Source organism: Anser brachyrhynchus (assembly GCF_964034855.1).
Source record: "Anser brachyrhynchus genome assembly, chromosome: 13".
NCBI lineage: Eukaryota > Metazoa > Chordata > Aves > Anseriformes > Anatidae > Anser > Anser brachyrhynchus.
Window position 1 is genome coordinate 18,927,568 of NC_137708.1, and position 20,282 is coordinate 18,947,849.

Here is a 20,282-nt window from a genome sequence, read left to right on the forward strand (position 1 = left end):
TTGCTTTTCTGCTAGATGATCAGATATTTACATGTGTGAATAAATATCCAAATAGGGATTTTTCTTCAGTAAACATAATTCCTCCTAGTTCTGGCAAGGAGAAGTATCACAGAACAAAAACATACTCTTTCTGGAAAGTGTAAAATGACTACAAAATGGAAGTAATATTCTGTAAGTAGGGGAAAAAGCAACTTTTTGACTAATGCTAATACAATTCACTCAGAAGGGACTCTTTTTGGATGAGCAGACTCCATGCTAACCTCTGTATATTCATTCGGATTATTTATATACATGTTTAATTACATTACTACACCAAAAGCACTTTGGGATTGAGCTGTTGCAAAATGTAACACAAGTATTTTGGCAGATTTTCACAGATATCATGTGGTTTTAATCTCATACAATAAATTTGCACTGCCCTGAAGGCATAGTTACGTCTGCCCTCTACAGCTCTCACTTAACAGAGAAAAAATAAAAAGGCAGGTGTCTTAGGAGCTTACCTAGGCTTTGCAGAAATTAATACAATAGATAAATTAGCATAATCATGGCTGGGCCAACATTAGAGAAAGGCATTCTGGTTCTCTCAAGGGTAGAATATTTTTACTCTTCTCAAGACAAAATTAGAGTCCAAAGGAGACATCAGAACACTTAGGGGGATAAGGGAGGGGGAGTGGAAACACAAACTAGAGGGAAAACAGACTTGAGTGAACTCAGAAAACCTTCCAGGCTTAACCAGCATCCTGAGGTGACACACACAGAGATGACATTCTGCTCAGCTGAGGGTGAGTTTACAGAGACACCCAAAGGGAGAATTTGGAGGTGATGCACGAGCAGATGACCTCTGCAAGTCCATCCTACAAGGCAAAGCCCCAGTGGCCTAAGAGACAGCAGGAATGCAGCTAGCACAGCAGCCCTGACAACGATCTCTCATTGTGCTTCAGAATAATATCTAGAAGACTCAATCCTAATCCTGGTGAGAGTACTTTAGTGCCTACACAGAGTACCTTGGTCATAGAACCCCTTAAAAGGACAGCCTAAATTAAGAAAACCTTATTCCACCTCCCTGTTCTGAGTTTTTGTTCTGTAAGAAAGAATGAACTGCAATGGATTTAGGTACAGGTCACTTATCTCTACAGGACAAACCACTTCCCCAGACCCAAATTCTGTACCTGGAACACCTGGCTCGCCTTTTTCTCCTTTTGCTCCTAGTTGTTTTGGATCAATTTTTCCAGGTGGACCTGGCAGGCCTGCTTCACCTTTGATGCCTTTCTGTCCTACTGGTCCAGGAGGCCCAGGTGGGCCAGGTAATCCATTATTACCTAAAGGAGGTAAGACAACAAAAGGGAACAATACAGTCCATAAGGTAGATTAATATATTTCTAATCCTTTTTCTTACATAGGTTGGCCATGATTTATTCATGAAGTTTGAACCCACTGAACGATCGGTCAGTTTATGCAGGGTTCTCCACAGCATCTCAAGCCTTGGAACAACTGTAGGTGGAGTGTGTAGGGATGTCTGTATGCTGCAGGAAGGCAGTCTGTCAGCTCTGGACAGCCCAGAGGAAACAGCTGTGTGTGACCCTCATTGAGAGAGCTCCAAGAGGTCCACCACGCTGTACCAATAGAACAGAGGAGTTGCAATGGCTACAGCAGCTTTGGATTCACAGCCCCCTTGTTCTGCAGAGACGACTTTTTTTTTTTTTTAACCACACTCCTCCAAAATTCATCTCCAAAAAGTGGGTTGGAAGAATGTAGCTAGAACACACTTCTCTGTGATGCTTACAGACCTGATTGGGAATAACTCCATAACCAAAAGCTATCAATTTTCTTCTTTCTGCTGCTTGAGCAAACTTTACAACGTATTTCAGAAATATTGCTCTACTCGGGCACCATCAATCCAAAGATAATATTTTTAAAATAGCTAACATTGCATGACATCAATTAAAAAAAAAAAAGTGACTTAATGCTATGGGTTAAAACTGCAAAGCAATTCTGAACATCAGTACTGTTGAGAAGATAGTGCCTGTGGATCCCGGTAATTAACTGTAGATATTAGCATTATGAAGCTTTTTTCCACATAGGACATTCTGCATTCTCTTCAGTGTAAAAATAAAACAAACATTACCTTTTGAGCCAGGAAGGCCATTTCTTCCAGGAGTTCCTGGGGGCCCTGGAGGCCCAGGGGCTCCCATGACACCCATCTCACCTTTGGCACCTGAACACATTGAATCACCATTGTCATTCTGCATCATTATGCTATTATTAAACAGGCATATAGAGCCTGAACTATGTTTTAAGGAAATTATAAACACTCAATTCTTCATTGATCTAAATCAGAAAGAATACTCAAAAACGTTACCAATTTTTCCACAGTTAAGTCCTGGGAAGAAAATCAGCAGCACAGTGATCATTTCAGTAAAAAGCATATTTATACCTCCAATAAGTTTAGTCCCCTGGTTTGGAAAAATAAATACTTGCTTGAAAGCAAACTTGAATTTATTGAAAGCCAAAAAGACAACTACAAATACAGTACTTTTAGAACCTTTTATATGACCCCTTTATCCAAAGACAGATTCTCAAAACTCAATTTTGAGATTTCCCGTCCAGAGGGAGAAACAGACTGCTATAACTGAAAACATTAACACAAAGAATAAGGAAATGAGTATTTAAAACTATGTACTGGATCCAATTGATAGCATTTCTCATAACTTCCTTTAAACAAATTTGAATTTTAAATTGTAGCATTAACTGGAAAACTATCACAAAATAAACTAGGAAGTTGTTATACTGAAGATGATCATCAAGTCATATTTGAAAGTTATGAAACAATAACATGGAGAATATATGTATCAAGTTAGAGAGAAGAGTGGAAAGGTGACAAGGATTTTAATGCAAGAAATTATAATTAAAAAAAGCAACTATGAAATTTAATAGTTCATGTATCCAACTTTAAGTGAATAGAATAAACACTGAAGCTCTCTAAGCTGACATGTCCAAGCATAAAGAACATCCACCTATAACTAGACTTTGGTTTTTGTCCACAGGTAAAAAATGGGAACTCACCTGGAAATCCAGGAATGCCATCCCGGCCCGGTGGTCCAGGTGAACCCTGAGGTCCTGGGAGACCAGGGGGCCCTGGATAGCCTGGGGTTCCTTGGTCACCTGGAGGACCAGGAACATCGAAGCCTGGAGGACCTGGATCTCCTTTCTCACCTGGAACGCCTTGCAACCCTAGACGACATTGTTAAAACACAATCTTTTAGCAAAAATTAAGGCAAAGCTGAAATCTCTCTCTCTCTGGACATGGTACTGTACAAACAGACAAGTTTTATCTGCAGTACATTCCTAGCACTGATGAAAATCTTGCAATTCTTCTGAAACCATTTATTTTTTAATTATGTTCCAGGCATTAAAGGACATGTTCTCCTGAAGCTTCTCTTGAAGAGAAGCGTTACTAAAATTTTACCAAACTGTAGCAAGTGCAGTTGAATAAATTCTCAAAAGGAAAAGAACAACTTTCTTCATTAACCATTTAAGTCTGGTTAATAAAATAAGAAGCCAAGATTGATTAGTCTGGTTTGTATTTTGTCATTAAGTATAGAGAGATTCTTATGTTTCCATTAATGATTCCATTTTATAGCATTCTAAGACAACATCAGCTCAATATTTTTGAAGGCTAGCATTCTGCATTGCATTACATTTATCTGAGTGAAAAATATGAATTATCAAAACATGCTCAACATTGTTTAATACTAAAGATACTGAGCTCAAGATGCTGCTGAAGCAAGTGGGAAGCTTGCTTCCCTCCCGTGCACTGTATCAGTGATGGTATTCATTCTTGAAAGGTAGCAGACAAAAATTGATTTTTCTTAAATCTGAAGCTAAGAAAAGGCTTTGGTAAAGAAACCACAGTACCTGGGGAACCTGAGGTTCAAAAGCCAACGAGTTAGAGCTCATCAGGAAGTTGAGACAGGTAGCAATAAGGAGTTGTAATAGTCGTTAAGTTAGGAAACAAAATAAAGCATATACAGATTAGAAAAAAAAAGGCAAACAAAAACTAAAACACTACCCTAAAGTTACCGAAAACAAAAATACAAAAGTACAAAGAATATGACACTAATGCAGTAAGAGAAACCAGACTGTAAGGAAACTTGGGGGTCTTGTTCAAAGCACAGCCACCATTGTACACAGAAACAAAAAACCAAATGAGGTATTTTCAAATATTGATGAAACATTCTTTGAAAAATTGGATTACTCCCTCTCCTTTTCTAGCTCTCTCTTCACAACCGGGAAACAAGATTCTTATGAACTCTTACATGAAATTGTAGCAGACATTGGCTTGGACACCTTTTGAACAGCAGAGTACATCCTACCAGTTAGCTTCTTGTTGATCTCCATTGTATGCCTGTAAAACCCTTCAAATAGGGATTTTCAAAAAGATGCTTCTACACACACACAAAACACTAAATATGTTTTTTCTTTGTTTTGTTTTGTTTTCCCAGTCTTCTATTATTCAAATGTACATCTTTTTACTTGCAGAGATGGTATATTGCATGTTACATGCCCTAGCATAATGTACTGGGATTATGACATTATGCCAAAACCTCATAAATAACCACAAGTATTGCTCTAACAGATGGGGTCCCCCATTCTCAATGGCATGAACAAACTTAGAAGTGATGTTTTGATGTGCTTTTTGCATGCTAAAAAGGCAGATCAAATTTTCTTGACTGCGTAGGCTGTAGACTTGTATTTGTTAATTATAAGCATGCTCCCCTTTGGCAGCTGCTTACCACTGCATTAAACTATGGTGTCATGTGCCTGGAACTGCTTATTTTGCAGAGAAAAAACAATACCAGAGGATGGATAGGGATTGTATGTGTTGTGTTTAAATGGGTCTCTATCAGCAAATTGAAAAAAAAAGTCAAAATAACATTTACCCCAAGTGTAGAACAAACTCAGTAACTAGCACGATAAAGATACTTAGCAAATATAAATTCATTCTGATTGAATTTCTGGTTTTCAAAAGTCTGACCATATCACAATTGGAATAATATAGACAACACAATAAGTTCTAGAGGAATTTGCCACACATTCAAAAAAAAGAAAAAGAAGGCTGTTGAGTTACTGCAAATTATTTGAAGAGGTGGTGGTGCAGAGAAAGGAAAATTTGAACAAGGAAATCCTTTCAAGAGTTTTCCAAACTACCTGAAAAACAGACCCCCAGAAACATTACTCTACTGTTGTGTAAAGAAGCAGAATCAAAACAGAATTGTAAGACAAGAAGAAAGGGTTGGGATATACGAATGGAAAGCACATTGTGCTGTCAAACGAAATAACGAGGACTACTCAAGTGGAGCTTCAGCCATGCACTAGATTTCAGAGCCACCATGCCATTAGTAGCCACAATGATTGGTCAGTGCAAACATGAAGAGTGAAAATATAAGCAATTCAGCACACTGACTCTACTAGTAATTCTGCATTTGTCAAAACTGATATTTTGCAGAATAAATCAGTGATCACATGAAATCAAGCTCTGGCCAATACCTGAAAAGATGTTACAGGAAGATAAAAAGAACATGCATAGGATGAAACATTCAAACTAATACCATACTAATACCTCTCCCCAGCAACACACACTTGAGTTGCCCTCTGTTTCCATTTAGCCTCAAAAGCAGCTTTAGGTTCAGGAGAGGTATGATAAGCACAGTAAGCCAGGTGAAGAACCTACCTGATGGCTCAGGAAACTTCTGTGCACATTTTTCAGACTCCCTCAGTCCATAGTTTTTTAACACTCAACACATTCAAGGCTTACTGATGCAGCAATCACACACATTCCTTTCCCAACTGGGAAACTAGTGGAAATAATATATTTAAGTATGATCCACACTCTACGTACTGGAGCAGAACTCAAACTCCATGGGGCCTATTTACTCCAACGCTTGCCTACCTTAAAGAGAAGCACTTTGCTGAATCTCAGCTTGCAGTGCATAAAGATCTGAGTAAGACCAGCCAGTCTGTGATTCATGCTCTTAACAACTGACCATGATTTTTTCAACATGCATTATGAACGATGCCAGCTCCCGTAGTGGCATCCAAACAAATACAAAAAGTGTATGTCACAGACATGCAACGTAAACAGTCATACAGGCACGGCAAGAACCAGATGGGTTTTGAAATGTTTCAGCAGTAGGCGGGCTTAAGTCCACAGAGAATGTTCTCACTAGTTGACAGCCATGCATTTGCAACATGAGGGGCTGGTGCACAGCAGGATCATTCACTGAGTGCAGGAAACAAGGAACTTCCCTAAATAAGCTTTGAGAATAGAACTATGTGCAAGCACTTGTACTCTTTGTGCACAGAGATGCAACAAGTTCCTATCTTCATTAGTCAGCACTCATTTTAGATGAAATACAATCTATTTCCCTTCAGAAACAGCACAGACATCTAAGGGCAGCTTTCTTCCTTGTCTGTCCCCTCAAAACCTCTGCACTGACATTGTGCTACTAAACAGTATTGTGATAAACGCCTTCACAGAGATTTTACCACTACCTGTGCACAACACTTCCTAGAATCTCCGCTGAGGCTCTCTAAGTCTTCTCCAAAGCAGGCTTTTACACCCCTGAGACCTCTCTACATAATGCAAACAGCAGGACTGAATGTAATTTGGTGATAAACATGATGCACCAAGTTTTGCCCACTTAACTAGCAAGACAACCAAACCAACAGACAAACTTGCTATTTTTCTTTATCTGTTCAATGAGACCTTAAGTGTCTGCTTGCTATATGCCAGAAATAACCCGAGGGTACAATTCATGTAAATTTTACCTGGTGGGCCAACAGGACCTGGAGGTCCCGGAGGTCCAGGTGGACCTTGTCCTCCGATGCCAGGGATGCCCGGTGGGCCTGGGAGTCCTGGTGGTCCACTTGGTCCAGGGTCACCTAAAAGAACATGCTTTAGTTAGTGAATTCAGTTCAGAGATGCTTGCTTACAGTTGCAAAATGAAGCCTGCACATGGTACTTGAAATCTTGTCTTTGCGTGCAAACAAATATGGATCTGATACAGGAAAAGAAAACATACTTCAGAGGCTATTTCTGCAAGCCAGAGATTTGTGCTCTCTCTCTCTGGACTGCATGCAGTTTACATTTCTAGACTACACAGAGACATAGTTTTGCATCACAATCTCCATTAACTCAACAGATGCTCTCTAGCACACCAGACATACGCTGCAGTGTAACACAGATAATGATTAACAGTAGGAATTCACGCATTGCTAACGCACAGTGCTTCTACTTGCAGAGTATCAAAACAACTAACTATCCTACTGGAAAAGTTTTACCCCCCCCCACCCCATAATAATATTTGACGCTAGATAACAGACTTTCAGATACTAACCCACAAACTGGTATCTACTCCCTTGCTTTTTTTTTTTTTCCTTTTGAGAACACAAGTTTCCATTTACACAGGGATATGTGCTTTAGAAAAATGGACCCTGAAGTAATTGTATTACTTGTATTTAACTGCCATGTGACTCCCACTTCATCTACAGTTTTAAAAGTTCAACAGAGAACAGAAAGACTCCACCATACCTTTGGGCCCTGGAGTTCCATCAAAACCTGCCCGTCCTGGAAGACCAGGGTTTCCTGGGAAGCCAGGATCACCTTTGGGTCCTTGAACTCCTTTTATGCCTGGTGGTCCTGGGGGTCCAGGTGGTCCTGGAACTCCAAATCCACGATCCCCCTGTTGATTAGAATCAACACATTTTAAAAAGGGAAGGGTTCTGAGTTTAGCCTCTCCCAAAAAGGTTACAGCAGCAAAGAAAAAATGCCCATAGTCTTAAGAGTTGCATTTCATTTTCCTACCCTCATTCAAACTCCAAACAGAGCATGTGACTTCCCCATCATCAAAAGCTGACAACAAGCGGTGAAAAACTCCCTACTGACTTCACACTAATGCAAAAAAACTTCCAAGAAAATTAAATTTTACATTAAACAAGCAAGCACAGACCTTCTGGCCTGGGAAACCAGGTGGTCCAGGGGGTCCATCTAGACCAGGTCGACCTGGAGTTCCTGGAGCTCCGGGGGGGCCTGGGGTTCCTGGGAAACCTACATGTGACATGGAGGTTAGGGCAGCAGAGGAGAGGACACTAGAGAACATTAGAACAACTCTTCCAGAAATGTTCAGGGATCATGAAAAGCAATCTGAGAAATAGTTTTTTGTTAGCTCAGGCATACGTGGGGGGTACCCATTTGGCTGAGAAAGCTTTGAGTATGCAGCGTATCCCACAGAGGACCTCTGGGACTCTACTTAGAAGAGGGCACTTCCCTTTCTGTGTGCTCTAACAAAAATTACAAACAATTCACATTAGAAACAATACAGTATTGAGAGAGCATTTGGAGATCAATTATCAATAATGAGTCCTGGGATTTCAGTAATCCTGGGATTACTGAAAAATGTAAGCTATCATAAAATGGAGTACAGTCAACAGAGGAATGAGAATTCAGCATAGGTTTTTTTTCTGATATTTCTGAAAGTCTAAATATGTATGAATTCAAGACAAACATTTTTAAAAGGATTCTAGAGATATGAATTAACTACAACAATGTGGAGAGGCACAACCCCCAATGTCCCCTTTCTCAGCTGCTACAATACAGCAACATGGCTGCAAACATACCTTTTGGGCCTGGTGGCCCTGGAAGTCCAATGCCAGGAATACCTGGCTCTCCTTTTGCACCTGGGATGCCTGACAACCCTCGCTGACCTGGCTGACCAGGATCCCCTGTAAAAAGAAGAAAATCATCTGAGTTATCAAGAGCCAGCCAGAATAAAAAGCTCCTGGAACTCCATGGTTATCTAGTTGCTGCTTTACCTGGAAGACCTGGGTCACCGTTTCTTCCTGGAGGACCAGGGGGGCCAGGAACTCCTGGTTCTGTAATAGTCTGACCAGGTTCACCTTTCGGACCTGAAGCAGAGAAAAGGAAATATGTATCAGTCAAAGGGAGTTTATTTTTTGTAATTCTCCGAAGAGAAAGAAAAGTTGCTAGCCACATCCCAAGCTTACAAAGAACTTACAAATACCAGAAAGACTAGGCAGTAGGCTGTCTGCCCCTAAGCCCCATATAAGCTTAGAAGTACAGTTTATGTAAGAGAGTTTTCTTGAAAGGTCATTTTTTAGCTTCCTCCAAGGTACCATCACGTGAATAGTATTTTCCGTAGCTGACATCAATACAACTTGATAAGGACCTGTACAGTTGACAACAAAGTAACAAAAGCAAACTCGTTCAAAGCAAACCCTTGTTTTCAAAAAGTTGTAGATGCACCATAATTAAGCATAAACCAGGTAGTAGTTACAGTGCATTTCCACTATAGTCAATCAAGATAAGCTTCTCCAGATGTCAGAGCATAAGGGCGAGTCAAATGGCTACAGTAACATATACAAATTCTGCTCAGTTTGCGACTCTGTGGTTCAGTTCAGTAAGGGAGCTTCCAAACGCTAGGTCTTACACTGCCTTTGGGAGAAGCTTAAAAGCAGCATTTTCTTCTGAAAGCTACCCAGAGCCAATGGAAAAAAACTTGATCATACATTTTTTGTTCAAGAGCAAAGAGACTAACTTACCAGGAACTCCAGGAGGCCCTGGGCGACCTGATACACCTTGGATGCCCTTTTCACCAGGTGAGCCTTGTGGGCCAAAACCAGGAGGTCCAGGAAGTCCTTTGTCTCCAGGAAGACCTGGTATTCCTGGGTCACCTGGAATTCCCATTTCTCCTTTGAATGCAACACTGCCCTGAAAAAAAGGAAGAGCAAGATGAGAAAGAGGAACACATATTTACTAGTGGAGGAACAAAGAGCTTCATTAGTTCTGTTTTGAAACTCTTTGCAACTTTCACCCTTCTAACCCTCAAGGCCATTAGCTGTCTGCATCTTATTAACATGGTAGAGATAAGGTCTAAACCTAATTAATTCCTCACACCATATAGGTGAAATACAGAGAATGGCAGAAGGGACCAGCTGACTCTATCCTAGAGAAGTCTCAGCTTATTTTTAGTCACTGATGGGTGGCAGGGACTACTCTGTACATTATCACTAGATTAGCATATACTGAAGAGAATTACTGAGTTAGTCACATTCAGAAAAAAATGTATTTACCATTCTCTTATCTGCACTATCCCAAACTCATCCAAGACTTCCCAAAACATTTGTCCCATCAAATACAGCATAAAATGGAACTCACGGGTTCCCCCTTAGGGCCAGGCAGACCTGGCAGTCCATCTCGTCCAGGAGTACCATCTATACCAGGAAGACCTGGAGGTCCTGGGAAGCCAGGGTCTCCTTTGTCACCTTTCATTTTTGGAGAAGTCAGGACATCCCCTGGGTCTCCTTTAGGACCAGGTCTTCCAGGAGCACCTGGGGGCCCTGGGAATCCCTGAGAGGAAAAGAAAATACTTAGTTTTCCTTTCAGCTCCTCTCTGAGGTTGGTACAATATAGTAATTATGCATTCAAGCCAGCTAAGGGACAAAAAAGAAGTATTCAAACAAGACAAGTATTTGTATCTATTGTATGCAGCTCTACCAAATATATAAGACAAATGACATACTGTTTTCCCAACAAAACATAACAGCACCACTTACTGGTGGCCCTACAAGGCCAGTTAATCCTGGAAGCCCCTTTTCACCTTTTGGTCCAGGAAAACCAGGAGAACCTGAGTAGTGTAGAAAAAGTTAAAATGTAAAACTATAGAACCTGTAAATACCAAACATACTGTTTCTACAAGATAATATTTAAGTTGTTTTAAAACCAGGCAAGGTTTAGCAAGTGTTTCTGGAAAACTTAATTTTACTTGGGCAGAACAAAATTTGTAACTCTAAGTTAAATCAGTAGTGCCCAAAAATGTCCCACTTACAAAGCTCCATCTCCTCTATCATTTCAGGAATAGCAAGCAATAGAAATTAATTTTTCTCTTTCAGTTAAATCTACGTCAAGCCATACAACTTCAACGGGCAGAATGCTTGTAAGCCCATCTTTGATCAGATAAATTATTTTTGAAAGACCAGATTTTCAAAACTAAGTGCTTATTTTACATATGTGCAGTCTGTTTCTTTATAACACTTCCCAGCTGGGCAAGATAGGACATGGACCACCTATATATCAGAGGTGTCAACTGTGCAACTGAATTTGCACACAATACACAATAAATTATTAGTGTTATACATAGATACTCAAACATGAAGGTAGCTTTATGGAATATATTAAGCAAAATAATGAAGACCATAGCCTTACCTGGACTACCTGGAGGTCCCGGTGGTCCTCTCTCCCCAGGAGGCCCAGATATTCCGGTTCCTATACAATTGAAGCATGTGTCTCCTTGATCACCTATGAAGAGTTGCATTAAAAAAGTATACTTAAGCATCTTCGAAAACATTAAAAATTCTAGCACAACAGCAACTGCTTTCTTGCTACTGGCCTGTAGTATCAAGTTCAAAGTGAATTTACGTAATTATATGATGGCTTAAATATTAGAAGGCTTCCCCCATGAAGGCCAAACTGAAGCTTTTTGGCTGCTAGGAGTCAGAGAACCAACAGTCAGATATGATTAGAATTTACTTAGGATTGTGCAGAATGAAACAAAACAGAACAGAAAATATGCTTTCAATAATCAAGAACGAAACTGTGGATTCTTAGCAAAAGAGTCATCTTCCAAAGTAGGTATTTGATACTTTAAACTACAACTCTAAAACACATATACCCAAATCCTAAACTTTAAACTCCAAGAGTGCAAAATAAATATTGGGAATATCTCATTGACTTGACAGTAGGCTAAACATATACAATTAAAAAAAAAAAAAAAAACAACCAAAAAACACAGAAGGAACGGTTTCAAGAAGTTTAGGAATTTCATTCACATACAGGCATGTCATTCTATGACGTTTCTATGACATTCATCACTGCAGTATCTAAGGACTTCATTAAGGATAATTAATCCTTACAATCTCCAGGAAAAAAAAATACTTCTGTTTGAATAAAGTACAAAATCAAGATGCTCAAAGTCATCTAAGATGTCCATGGTTGAGCTAGGAAAAGATTCTCACTTACCCATATCAGCATCCTCATTGCAAGGTTGTCTTTTTGGAAACAAGGATACACATTAAAGATGTCTTTCTTTGCTTACCGAACAAACAGACAAACTCATTCTAGACTGACCAACTCAAATTATGAATGTTGCATTTACAATTTCAGTGTTGATTTCCATAAAAACTGTTAAAATTATTCATGAAGTATAAAACTTTCTCACATGGAGTTGGCAATTGCTGTTACAAACGTATTTAGTTTCTATCTACCTGGAAGGTACTTATAAACCTGAAGCTCCATTTTACTTTAATCACGACCCATACTAGGCTTGCATTCAGATTGGTTATACCGTCGGTCACTTTGAGATTCCTGTGCTTTTACACTAGAGACTATCCTAAGCTCAAACAAAAAGATTTCTTGCTCAGAAATGTAAAACATCTGCACACAACCCTACTGGAAAGAGACACTATTCACCCTCATTTAATGCAGGCTACATTCTTTAACAAGCTTTAACAAAAAGAGAAGAAAAAAAAAGCCATAGCCATGACACTGCACCTTTTTGGCCTCGCTCCCCTGTAAAGCCTTGTTGTCCTGGAATTCCTGGAGGACCTGGTGGCCCCTGCTCACATAACCCTTCACCTAAGAAGCAGAAGTTTAATCATCAGTTTGTGTTAGACTGACAGCAGCACCAAATACATGTATTCAGGAAAAAAAAAAGTACTTAGAGTATTTGCGTGTGTATATTCTAATATAAACACATGATCACGGACCAAACACTGTTGTAATTCAGACACAGGGCTGCTTACTAAAACCCATCTATGTAATCCAAACTCCAAAGAAAACAAATCAGTGGATATTATACAACAATCAACAGCTTTGTTTCACAACCTCCTTCCCACAGCCTGTCCATGTCCACCTCTACACTACATTTAGCTTAGGATCATGAAAACACACATACAAAATGTCATCAAATTGAGGGGAATTAAGATGCTAATGCCATCTAGACATTGGATTCCTCTCCAAACCACGTTAGCCTATCTCCACCACAGCCTTCCAGTTCTCAATTCCATCTCCCATTTCCCACTTCCCTTATCCCAGATATGATCTAGAAGCTTTCACCCCAAGTGTCCACTCTCAAGCTAATTTTGTATGGTTTACACACTAGAATATTTATGAAATGAAACTGGAATTCTGTCAAAAGTTACTCCTCTGACTCTTCTGGTACCATAGCCCCTCCAAGCACGGATTAGATGATATCACAAAAGCTAAGTTTATTCAAGAAAGCAAAGTGGTTACCTCCTGCCTTATGTGTAAATTTTAATGTAATTTTCATTAGTTGGATCAAATTGGATTTAACATCAATTGGGAAAAATACTTAATTTTGTACAACTGGACCAGATCTGTCTGGCTCTGGAGAACTGTCATTACTGTGCGAGTTAGCACAAAGGTCCCGCAAGCCTGAAAAGATTTATCCTCCTCCAGTCTAGCTGAATCTCATTGATCAGTCAAGGCAGGGCTACCTGAGGTAGAAAGAAGCATGATAAAGCCAGACTGCAACCCACACTATTGAATTCAAAAATTCTGTAATCATCTTTATGGCTAGAGCTCTCCTACAAATGTCCTGATTTGCAATGGGAGTGACTTGGAGGACATATGAATAGCTTGGAACCTTGTGGGCTTCAGCTGCTGATAAACTACATCTCTGGAGGAAGAATTAACAACAACAAGAATGGATGTCAAAGCTATTCACTCTCTTCTCTTTGCTGTCTATATGATCATCACTCACCAGGAGGAACAGATGGTGCAGGTGGTCCCGGAGGACCTGGAGGTCCTGGAGGTCCCCGTGGTCCATCAAGTCCAGGCTGTCCAGGAATAGAAACACCAGGTAAACCTGGATCTCCCTTCTGTCCTCTCTCACCAGGTAAGCCAGGAGGGCCAGGAGGCCCAACAGTAGTGACCCCTACGGTGGGAAGAACTTAGTTACTTGGTAGCTCAAAGGTTTAAATTACCTTTTTTGTAAGGATGACAATGATAGATGACGAATAGCATGCTACAGATAAGGCTCTGTCTTTCTGTGTAAGTACATCATGATTTTTTTTTATGGAATTAAAATCTACATGTTGATGTGCAGTTTGACACATGCACATTTTCTATTTGCAGAGATTTTTGTTTGAAAAATTGAGCTGAAATTCAACAACTAAGCAAACATTTTATGAAGAAAAAAAGGAAAAACAAACCAAAAAAAAACACAAAAAGACATATGAAAGGAAGGACTGATGGAAAAAAAAACCACATTTAAAACATTTACATGCTGTAACATTACAGTCATAATATTCTTCTCTGTGCATATATAAGATAAATCCAGGTGTCATCATGCACTCCCATTGTAGACTCAGATCACCCCTTCCTTTGTTACTGGCCAATCTGCAGCAAAGATTAGATTTGATGGCCAGGTACCAGACTTCTGGTACACAGTACTTTCTCTGTACAATGCAATGCATAATGAGCCTTATGGGTAACTGATATGACATAAATTAACTCTAAGACTGTTAAGCTAGGATGTTCGACAGCATTGATGATTAGCATCCTTTGTTCACCACAGCAGGGGTAACGAATGTTCAGAATTCCTCATATTATCCCCACGAGCAAAGGACATTTAGAAGTAGCTCTAAATAGTTTTGCCTTTACTTTCTGCTCAGTCCTTCTGTCAAAAGGAATGTGAAAAGACCATGAAGCTAAATATCCATTCATACATTTGAATATACAACTTATTTTAATGCTTACACTCCTACCTGGAGAACCCGGCAAGCCGGGTGGGCCTGGCCTACCAGAGAATCCACGCTCCCCTTTGGCTCCTGGGAGTCCTGGCAATCCTTTGCTACCTTTTGGTCCCACTGTTGCATCAATGCCTGGTCTTGAAATGACCTGTAAATGTTTCATGTTCATGTGAAACAGTTTGTTAATTACTAAGCCAAGAAAAGTCACTGAAAAGATAAAGAGATGTAAGGGACGAAAAGTTAAACGTACTTTGAACCTTATACTAATGACAAGATGCTTTTCCCACTCCACTGAATTACCTAGTAAAATTACAGCAAAAAGTACTTCCAATAGAAAGTACCTTTATTGCCAGGACAATATGGTTAGAAAAGGCTTCAGTGGAGCTGCCTCAATTTCTGCTGGTTTGAGGTAATAGTCTACCCTTGGTTTTGTAGCCTTGCAAATCCTAGAGCACAGGATCTATCTCAAAAGAAGGATATAATTATTTCTATTAGTGAGCATATGAAAACTTTGCTGGTGCTGTTAGTTTTTGTTTGTACCTGGAGATGTGACTCACTGTCACCCCAGAACTATGATGAGACACGCTGTCAACCAAATGCAGAGGGAAAAGAATGGAACAGGAACTTACACTTCCAGGGGGACCAGGAGGACCAGTGTCACCTTTTTCACCCTACAAATGAAATTAAGAGCATTTTTTACATTGCACATTAGAATACAAGATAATTATAGCAAATATTCCTCAACACTCTAGCAGCACAGGCAATGCAATTACTACTCAGCCAGAACTGAACTAAATGATGGCAGGTTTACAAGCTACTATAGCAATAATGACAACTCGGCATACCTTTTCGCCATCTCTTCCTGGAGCACCATTAACTCCAGGCCCACCAGGTAAACCCTTCAAGAAAGGAGAAGGATAATCACAATCAGATCTTCTTCATATCAGAAAAAAAACTTGTAGGTAGTCCGCTGAGTTTAGAAATTTATGAGGTACTCACATCCCTACCAGGCTGACCAGGTTCTCCATCTTTGCCAGGCTTTCCCTTCAAAGACAAATACGCATTGAAATAAAATGCTTCAAAAGTGAAAAACTTTTGTGGAAATAAAGTTACTTCCCATTTTTTAAGAAACTAAACTTTCTCTAGAATGCAGTTCTTATGACATATACCTCAAAGATACTAACCAAGTAGAATCAACTGAGCTATCTGAAGTGAGGTTTTCTTTTTGAAAAACAGGGCACGAAAACATGACAAGTCTCTAAGAAACGCTGTGTGAATACAGCATGAAATGATCTTCAATTAACTAATTTCTTGCATTTAATAATTCCCTTTATTTTAACATTAGAGAAGTTCCTTTACTTGGAAAACAGAACACAGTATGTAATTAGGAAATTAGCACACTGTGGCCAGTGAAACTAAAACCAAATATGTCTGTGTTTGAATGTTAACTATCCCTTAAACTAAATGCAATTTTCTGAAGAACAGTATCAATAAAAATATAAAGTCCTATTCTGCTCAAAGCAAATTCTAAAAACATTTTTGCTGAATGGATTGGTCATGGCTACAATGAAAGTAGTGCAAGCTGCATTTTATTCCAGACCATCCGCTGGGTGAGACAAACAGAAGCCTGCTGTTAGCATTACAGAAGCAGTAAGAACGGGGGACACCTGGTGGAAATACACTAGGGATTGAGTTTCACCATAGTGACACGATTAACTCTCAATCAAGGAGAAGTTGATAGCAAGACCAGACAGATCTAGTATACTATAATGTGATCTGTGAAGTCTTTAATATTTGTGATTATTTCTGATTCTCAAAAATAAACAAATTGAAATGTGTCTCAGCCATAAAACATAATATGAAACTCTAAAATCCAGTTTTAGAGTCACTTAACAGCAAAACTGCATGTTAAATATGCAACATTCAGAGCAATAAAAAAGAAAAATGTTGGTAAACAAACTTCCGGCAAAAAGCATCTGACATATCCATTTGGGATTTTTATCCTTTCCCATCTTTGCAAATTTATGTGGTTCCCAATTACTTTTGCAGAGAGAAGCAACTTGGAAAATACAATTCAAAATATAATGAGAATTTTGGCTTTGTAAATCTGCCTAATTTCTTATGTATATATGAGAAGGCAAATCAAAGCCTACCCAGAAATCTCAGCAATTAACAAGAAATTTATCTAGAACACTGGAGATTTTTCTTCCATGTCCTTTATTTCCTATGGAAATTGGAAAACCTAATACTAGTATGGTTTCTAAACAGTGTTTATATATTGTCCAATTAACCAGAGCAAGACCTGTGTCATGGTTTTCAAAGAAGCCCATTATATTGACATTAATATAGGTTCAGGAGCTATGAAAGTGAGAATACAGAATGCTTTGAACTGGTAGCAGCTTTTCTTTTCTTTGCCAGTCCAAACCATGTTATTTTCATTCTATTTCTTAACACCTCTATAGTCTTCCTCAGCTTTACTGAGCTGTGATATTCAAGGAAATTTAAATTTCAGGATGGATTGAGTCTAGACAGGAACAAAGTGATTCATGCTGTTCCCAGATGCAGCTATCCTGACTCGTCCCCTCCCCAGTTAGTACATAAACAGAAGTAGTCACTTGAGAAGTGGCAAATGGACTTTTGGTCTTAATGCGATGTTCAAAGACTTGTTTTTGTGACTAACCTCACAAGCAAACCCACTGAGAATGAGTTTACATAGACCAGCTTAGAAATACAGCAATCTCATGCTGCATGGGCAACCCAGTAAATAGCAAACTGAATGAAGCCCCTCTCTAAAAGGAAACAGAAAACTGCTGCTTCAGCCAAGGAGTCCAACAACTTTGAAGCAGGTCTCCACATGTAACCAGATACCATAATTCAAATTAGTTTTCCATCCCCCCAGACTAAGATCTACATATAGATAATTGTCCTGGTTCCAGTTAGGACAGAGTTAAGTAGCTCATAGTAGCTGGTAGGGTGCTATGTTTTGGATTAGGATGAGAAGAGCGCTGATAACATGCTGATGTTTTAATTGTTGCAGAGCAGTGTTTACACCAGGCCAAGGACTTTTCGGCTTCTTGCTCTGTCCTGCCAGCGAGCAGGCTGGGGGTGCAGCAGGAGCTGGGAGGGGACAGACCCAGGACAGCTGACCCAAACTGGCCAAAGGGGTATTCCATACCATCTGACGTCATGCTAAACAATATATAGGGGTGGCTGGCCGGGGTGGGGGGCTGGCTGCTCGGGAATAGGCTGGGCATCGGTCAGCGGGTGGTGAGCAATTGCATTGTGCATCACTTGTTTTCTTACACATTATTATTGTTAATACTATTACCATTATCACTATTATTATTATTATTGTTATTATTATTTTCCTGTCTTAATAAACTGTCTTTATCTCAACTCACAGGCTTCACTTTCCCGTTTCTCTCCCCCATCCCAGAGAGGGAGGGGGGAGGGTGAGCGAACGGCTGTGTGGTGTTTAGCTGCCAGCCGGGTTAAACCACAACAATAATTCTATCAGAAAGCCCTGAGAGATCCAGAGCTAGAAGCATTACACCATGAACCAGATAGGTCATATATTAGGTTGCCAGGTTATGGGGAGGAAAAAAAAAAAAAATGTTTCTTACCCAGAGGCTGAAGGCCTCACCTGATTTCAACATTTGTTTAATTCTCAAAGATAACATTGATTGGAAAGATAAACGTTTGGTTAAATAGACTACTTACTCTTTTGCCTGGTTCTCCTTGCTCACCTTTTTCACCTTTTATGCCACCGGGAAGACCCTGGACACACAAACATCATCTTAAACTGAGCCCATAAGCCTGAGTAGAATGAATTTACAGCTCTGATACAGATGAAACAAAAAAGAACTAGAAGAGAACTACTCACAGGAGGGCCTTGTGGCCCAGGAAGTCCTGGTGGGCCTGGATCACCTGGAATACCCTGTCAAGCATGAGAAAAGAAAAAGAGGATTAAGCCTCTACCACTCCCTAGTATCTCAGTTGATATACATATACACACACATATGCATATATATATTCACACACACTTTAAAATAATTTTTTTTTCTGTCATTTAGATTTCCAAGTACTATGACCAGTAAGGGATCTCATCAATTCTTTATTTGTGCAGATCGTCAAGTGCAACTGTAAAGTTTATTAGCTGCTCATCCTGTTTGTTTAGATGATTCACTCCACTAGGACATATATGCCTCCTGCGTGCACTGCAGCAGCTGGTTTGGTGGTCTGCAGCTGCTATACAATAATAAAAAGAAGGAATAAAGAAAGGAAGGACAGATAGAACAAATGCCAGATCCTGCTGAAATTACAGGAGCAACAGTCATTAGATTGCTGGCAGTTGCTGAAGTTGTGAGGCCATTAGGAGCATGCTTGTCAGAAAAGCGTCAAAATCACTGTGTGAAAAAGTTAGGGTTTCCGTTTTGTCTTGTTACACCTATAAACAAGATAATAAAATATCTTTCTTCAACATCAACCTAAACAAAAAGTTACAGGCTGTTGAATCCACAAAAGCTTTTTGTGCAGTCTTTTTTCCCTTCCACAGCTCCTAGACTTATACAAGCCCATTCTTACACTTGATTTTTCAGTCATCAGAGGTCATAGGTGGAGATACACATCAGAACCTTGTGTGTGCTTCACAGAAACCTAAACGTAATATGATTTTTTTTTGCTCATTTTACACTACCAAGTATAACTTTTGTTGCAATATAAATAAGTCTTTAAACCTTGAAATCATTGTCAACGTTGGTCAAAGACAATGTGCTCAGACTACGTCTTATTGCTTTATACGGAAACGTAGCTAGAACACTTTGATTTTGTACTTTTATATAACTTAATTTCAGCAAAATTAATCCTTCAGAGATCCCTGACGACACAGATGCATTAGTCTGACCCTGCTAAAATCAGCTGCATTTTTGTTTCAACTATAGGGTGGTCAAAACATTACCTCTTGTCCTGCTAGAACTATACAGACATGCAATGCTCTTTACCTTCTCTCTCCTACCATTCAGTAACAAAAAAAAGAGCCAAAACCAGGGACTGAGACCTTTCTAGGATGACTGCACATTGCAAATGTGCATCAGTGGATAGCTCTAGGGAATGCCTTACTGGTGCCTAATGTTCTTCTGAAAGGCAGGGTAACAAATGGTTTTGATAAAGATGAAACACAGCAGAAGAGTCCTACACCCCATCAACACAAAATATTGCTGCCCACCAAAGCTTTCTTCTCTCAGACACATTTCTCAAGATGAAAAGGTAGAAAGCAAGAAATTGACCCAAAAACAGATGGAGGAAACTAATAGTTTAAAGTTATGTAGGAGCTCAGTTACCACAGTGACATTTGCAAAATAACCAGACCATAAAAATGGCCACTCACCACTCTTGCCTCAAAATGTCTACCTTAGTCCTTCTACTACTCAGGGTGG

At 39.6% G+C, this 20,282-nt stretch overlaps 1 protein-coding gene across 1 annotated transcript in view; it reads right to left on the reverse strand.

Moving 5' to 3' along the window:
- COL4A5 (collagen type IV alpha 5 chain) overlaps window positions 1-20,282 on the reverse strand; it is an 83,685-nt gene that overhangs the window by 22,450 nt on the left and 40,953 nt on the right. The window contains exons 14-33 of the mRNA XM_080553524.1: window positions 18,731-18,784; window positions 18,568-18,624; window positions 15,847-15,891; window positions 15,693-15,746; window positions 15,477-15,518; window positions 14,863-14,995; window positions 13,857-14,030; window positions 12,626-12,709; window positions 11,282-11,374; window positions 10,633-10,703; window positions 10,235-10,426; window positions 9,619-9,787; window positions 8,872-8,964; window positions 8,677-8,781; window positions 8,010-8,107; window positions 7,592-7,742; window positions 6,829-6,942; window positions 3,064-3,231; window positions 2,126-2,215; window positions 1,170-1,319 (exon numbers count right to left, since the gene is read on the reverse strand). Of these exons, the coding sequence (XP_080409650.1) occupies window positions 1,170-1,319; window positions 2,126-2,215; window positions 3,064-3,231; window positions 6,829-6,942; window positions 7,592-7,742; window positions 8,010-8,107; window positions 8,677-8,781; window positions 8,872-8,964; window positions 9,619-9,787; window positions 10,235-10,426; window positions 10,633-10,703; window positions 11,282-11,374; window positions 12,626-12,709; window positions 13,857-14,030; window positions 14,863-14,995; window positions 15,477-15,518; window positions 15,693-15,746; window positions 15,847-15,891; window positions 18,568-18,624; window positions 18,731-18,784 (2,137 nt within the window). The remainder of the gene's footprint in view (window positions 1-1,169; window positions 1,320-2,125; window positions 2,216-3,063; window positions 3,232-6,828; window positions 6,943-7,591; window positions 7,743-8,009; window positions 8,108-8,676; window positions 8,782-8,871; window positions 8,965-9,618; window positions 9,788-10,234; window positions 10,427-10,632; window positions 10,704-11,281; window positions 11,375-12,625; window positions 12,710-13,856; window positions 14,031-14,862; window positions 14,996-15,476; window positions 15,519-15,692; window positions 15,747-15,846; window positions 15,892-18,567; window positions 18,625-18,730; window positions 18,785-20,282) is intronic.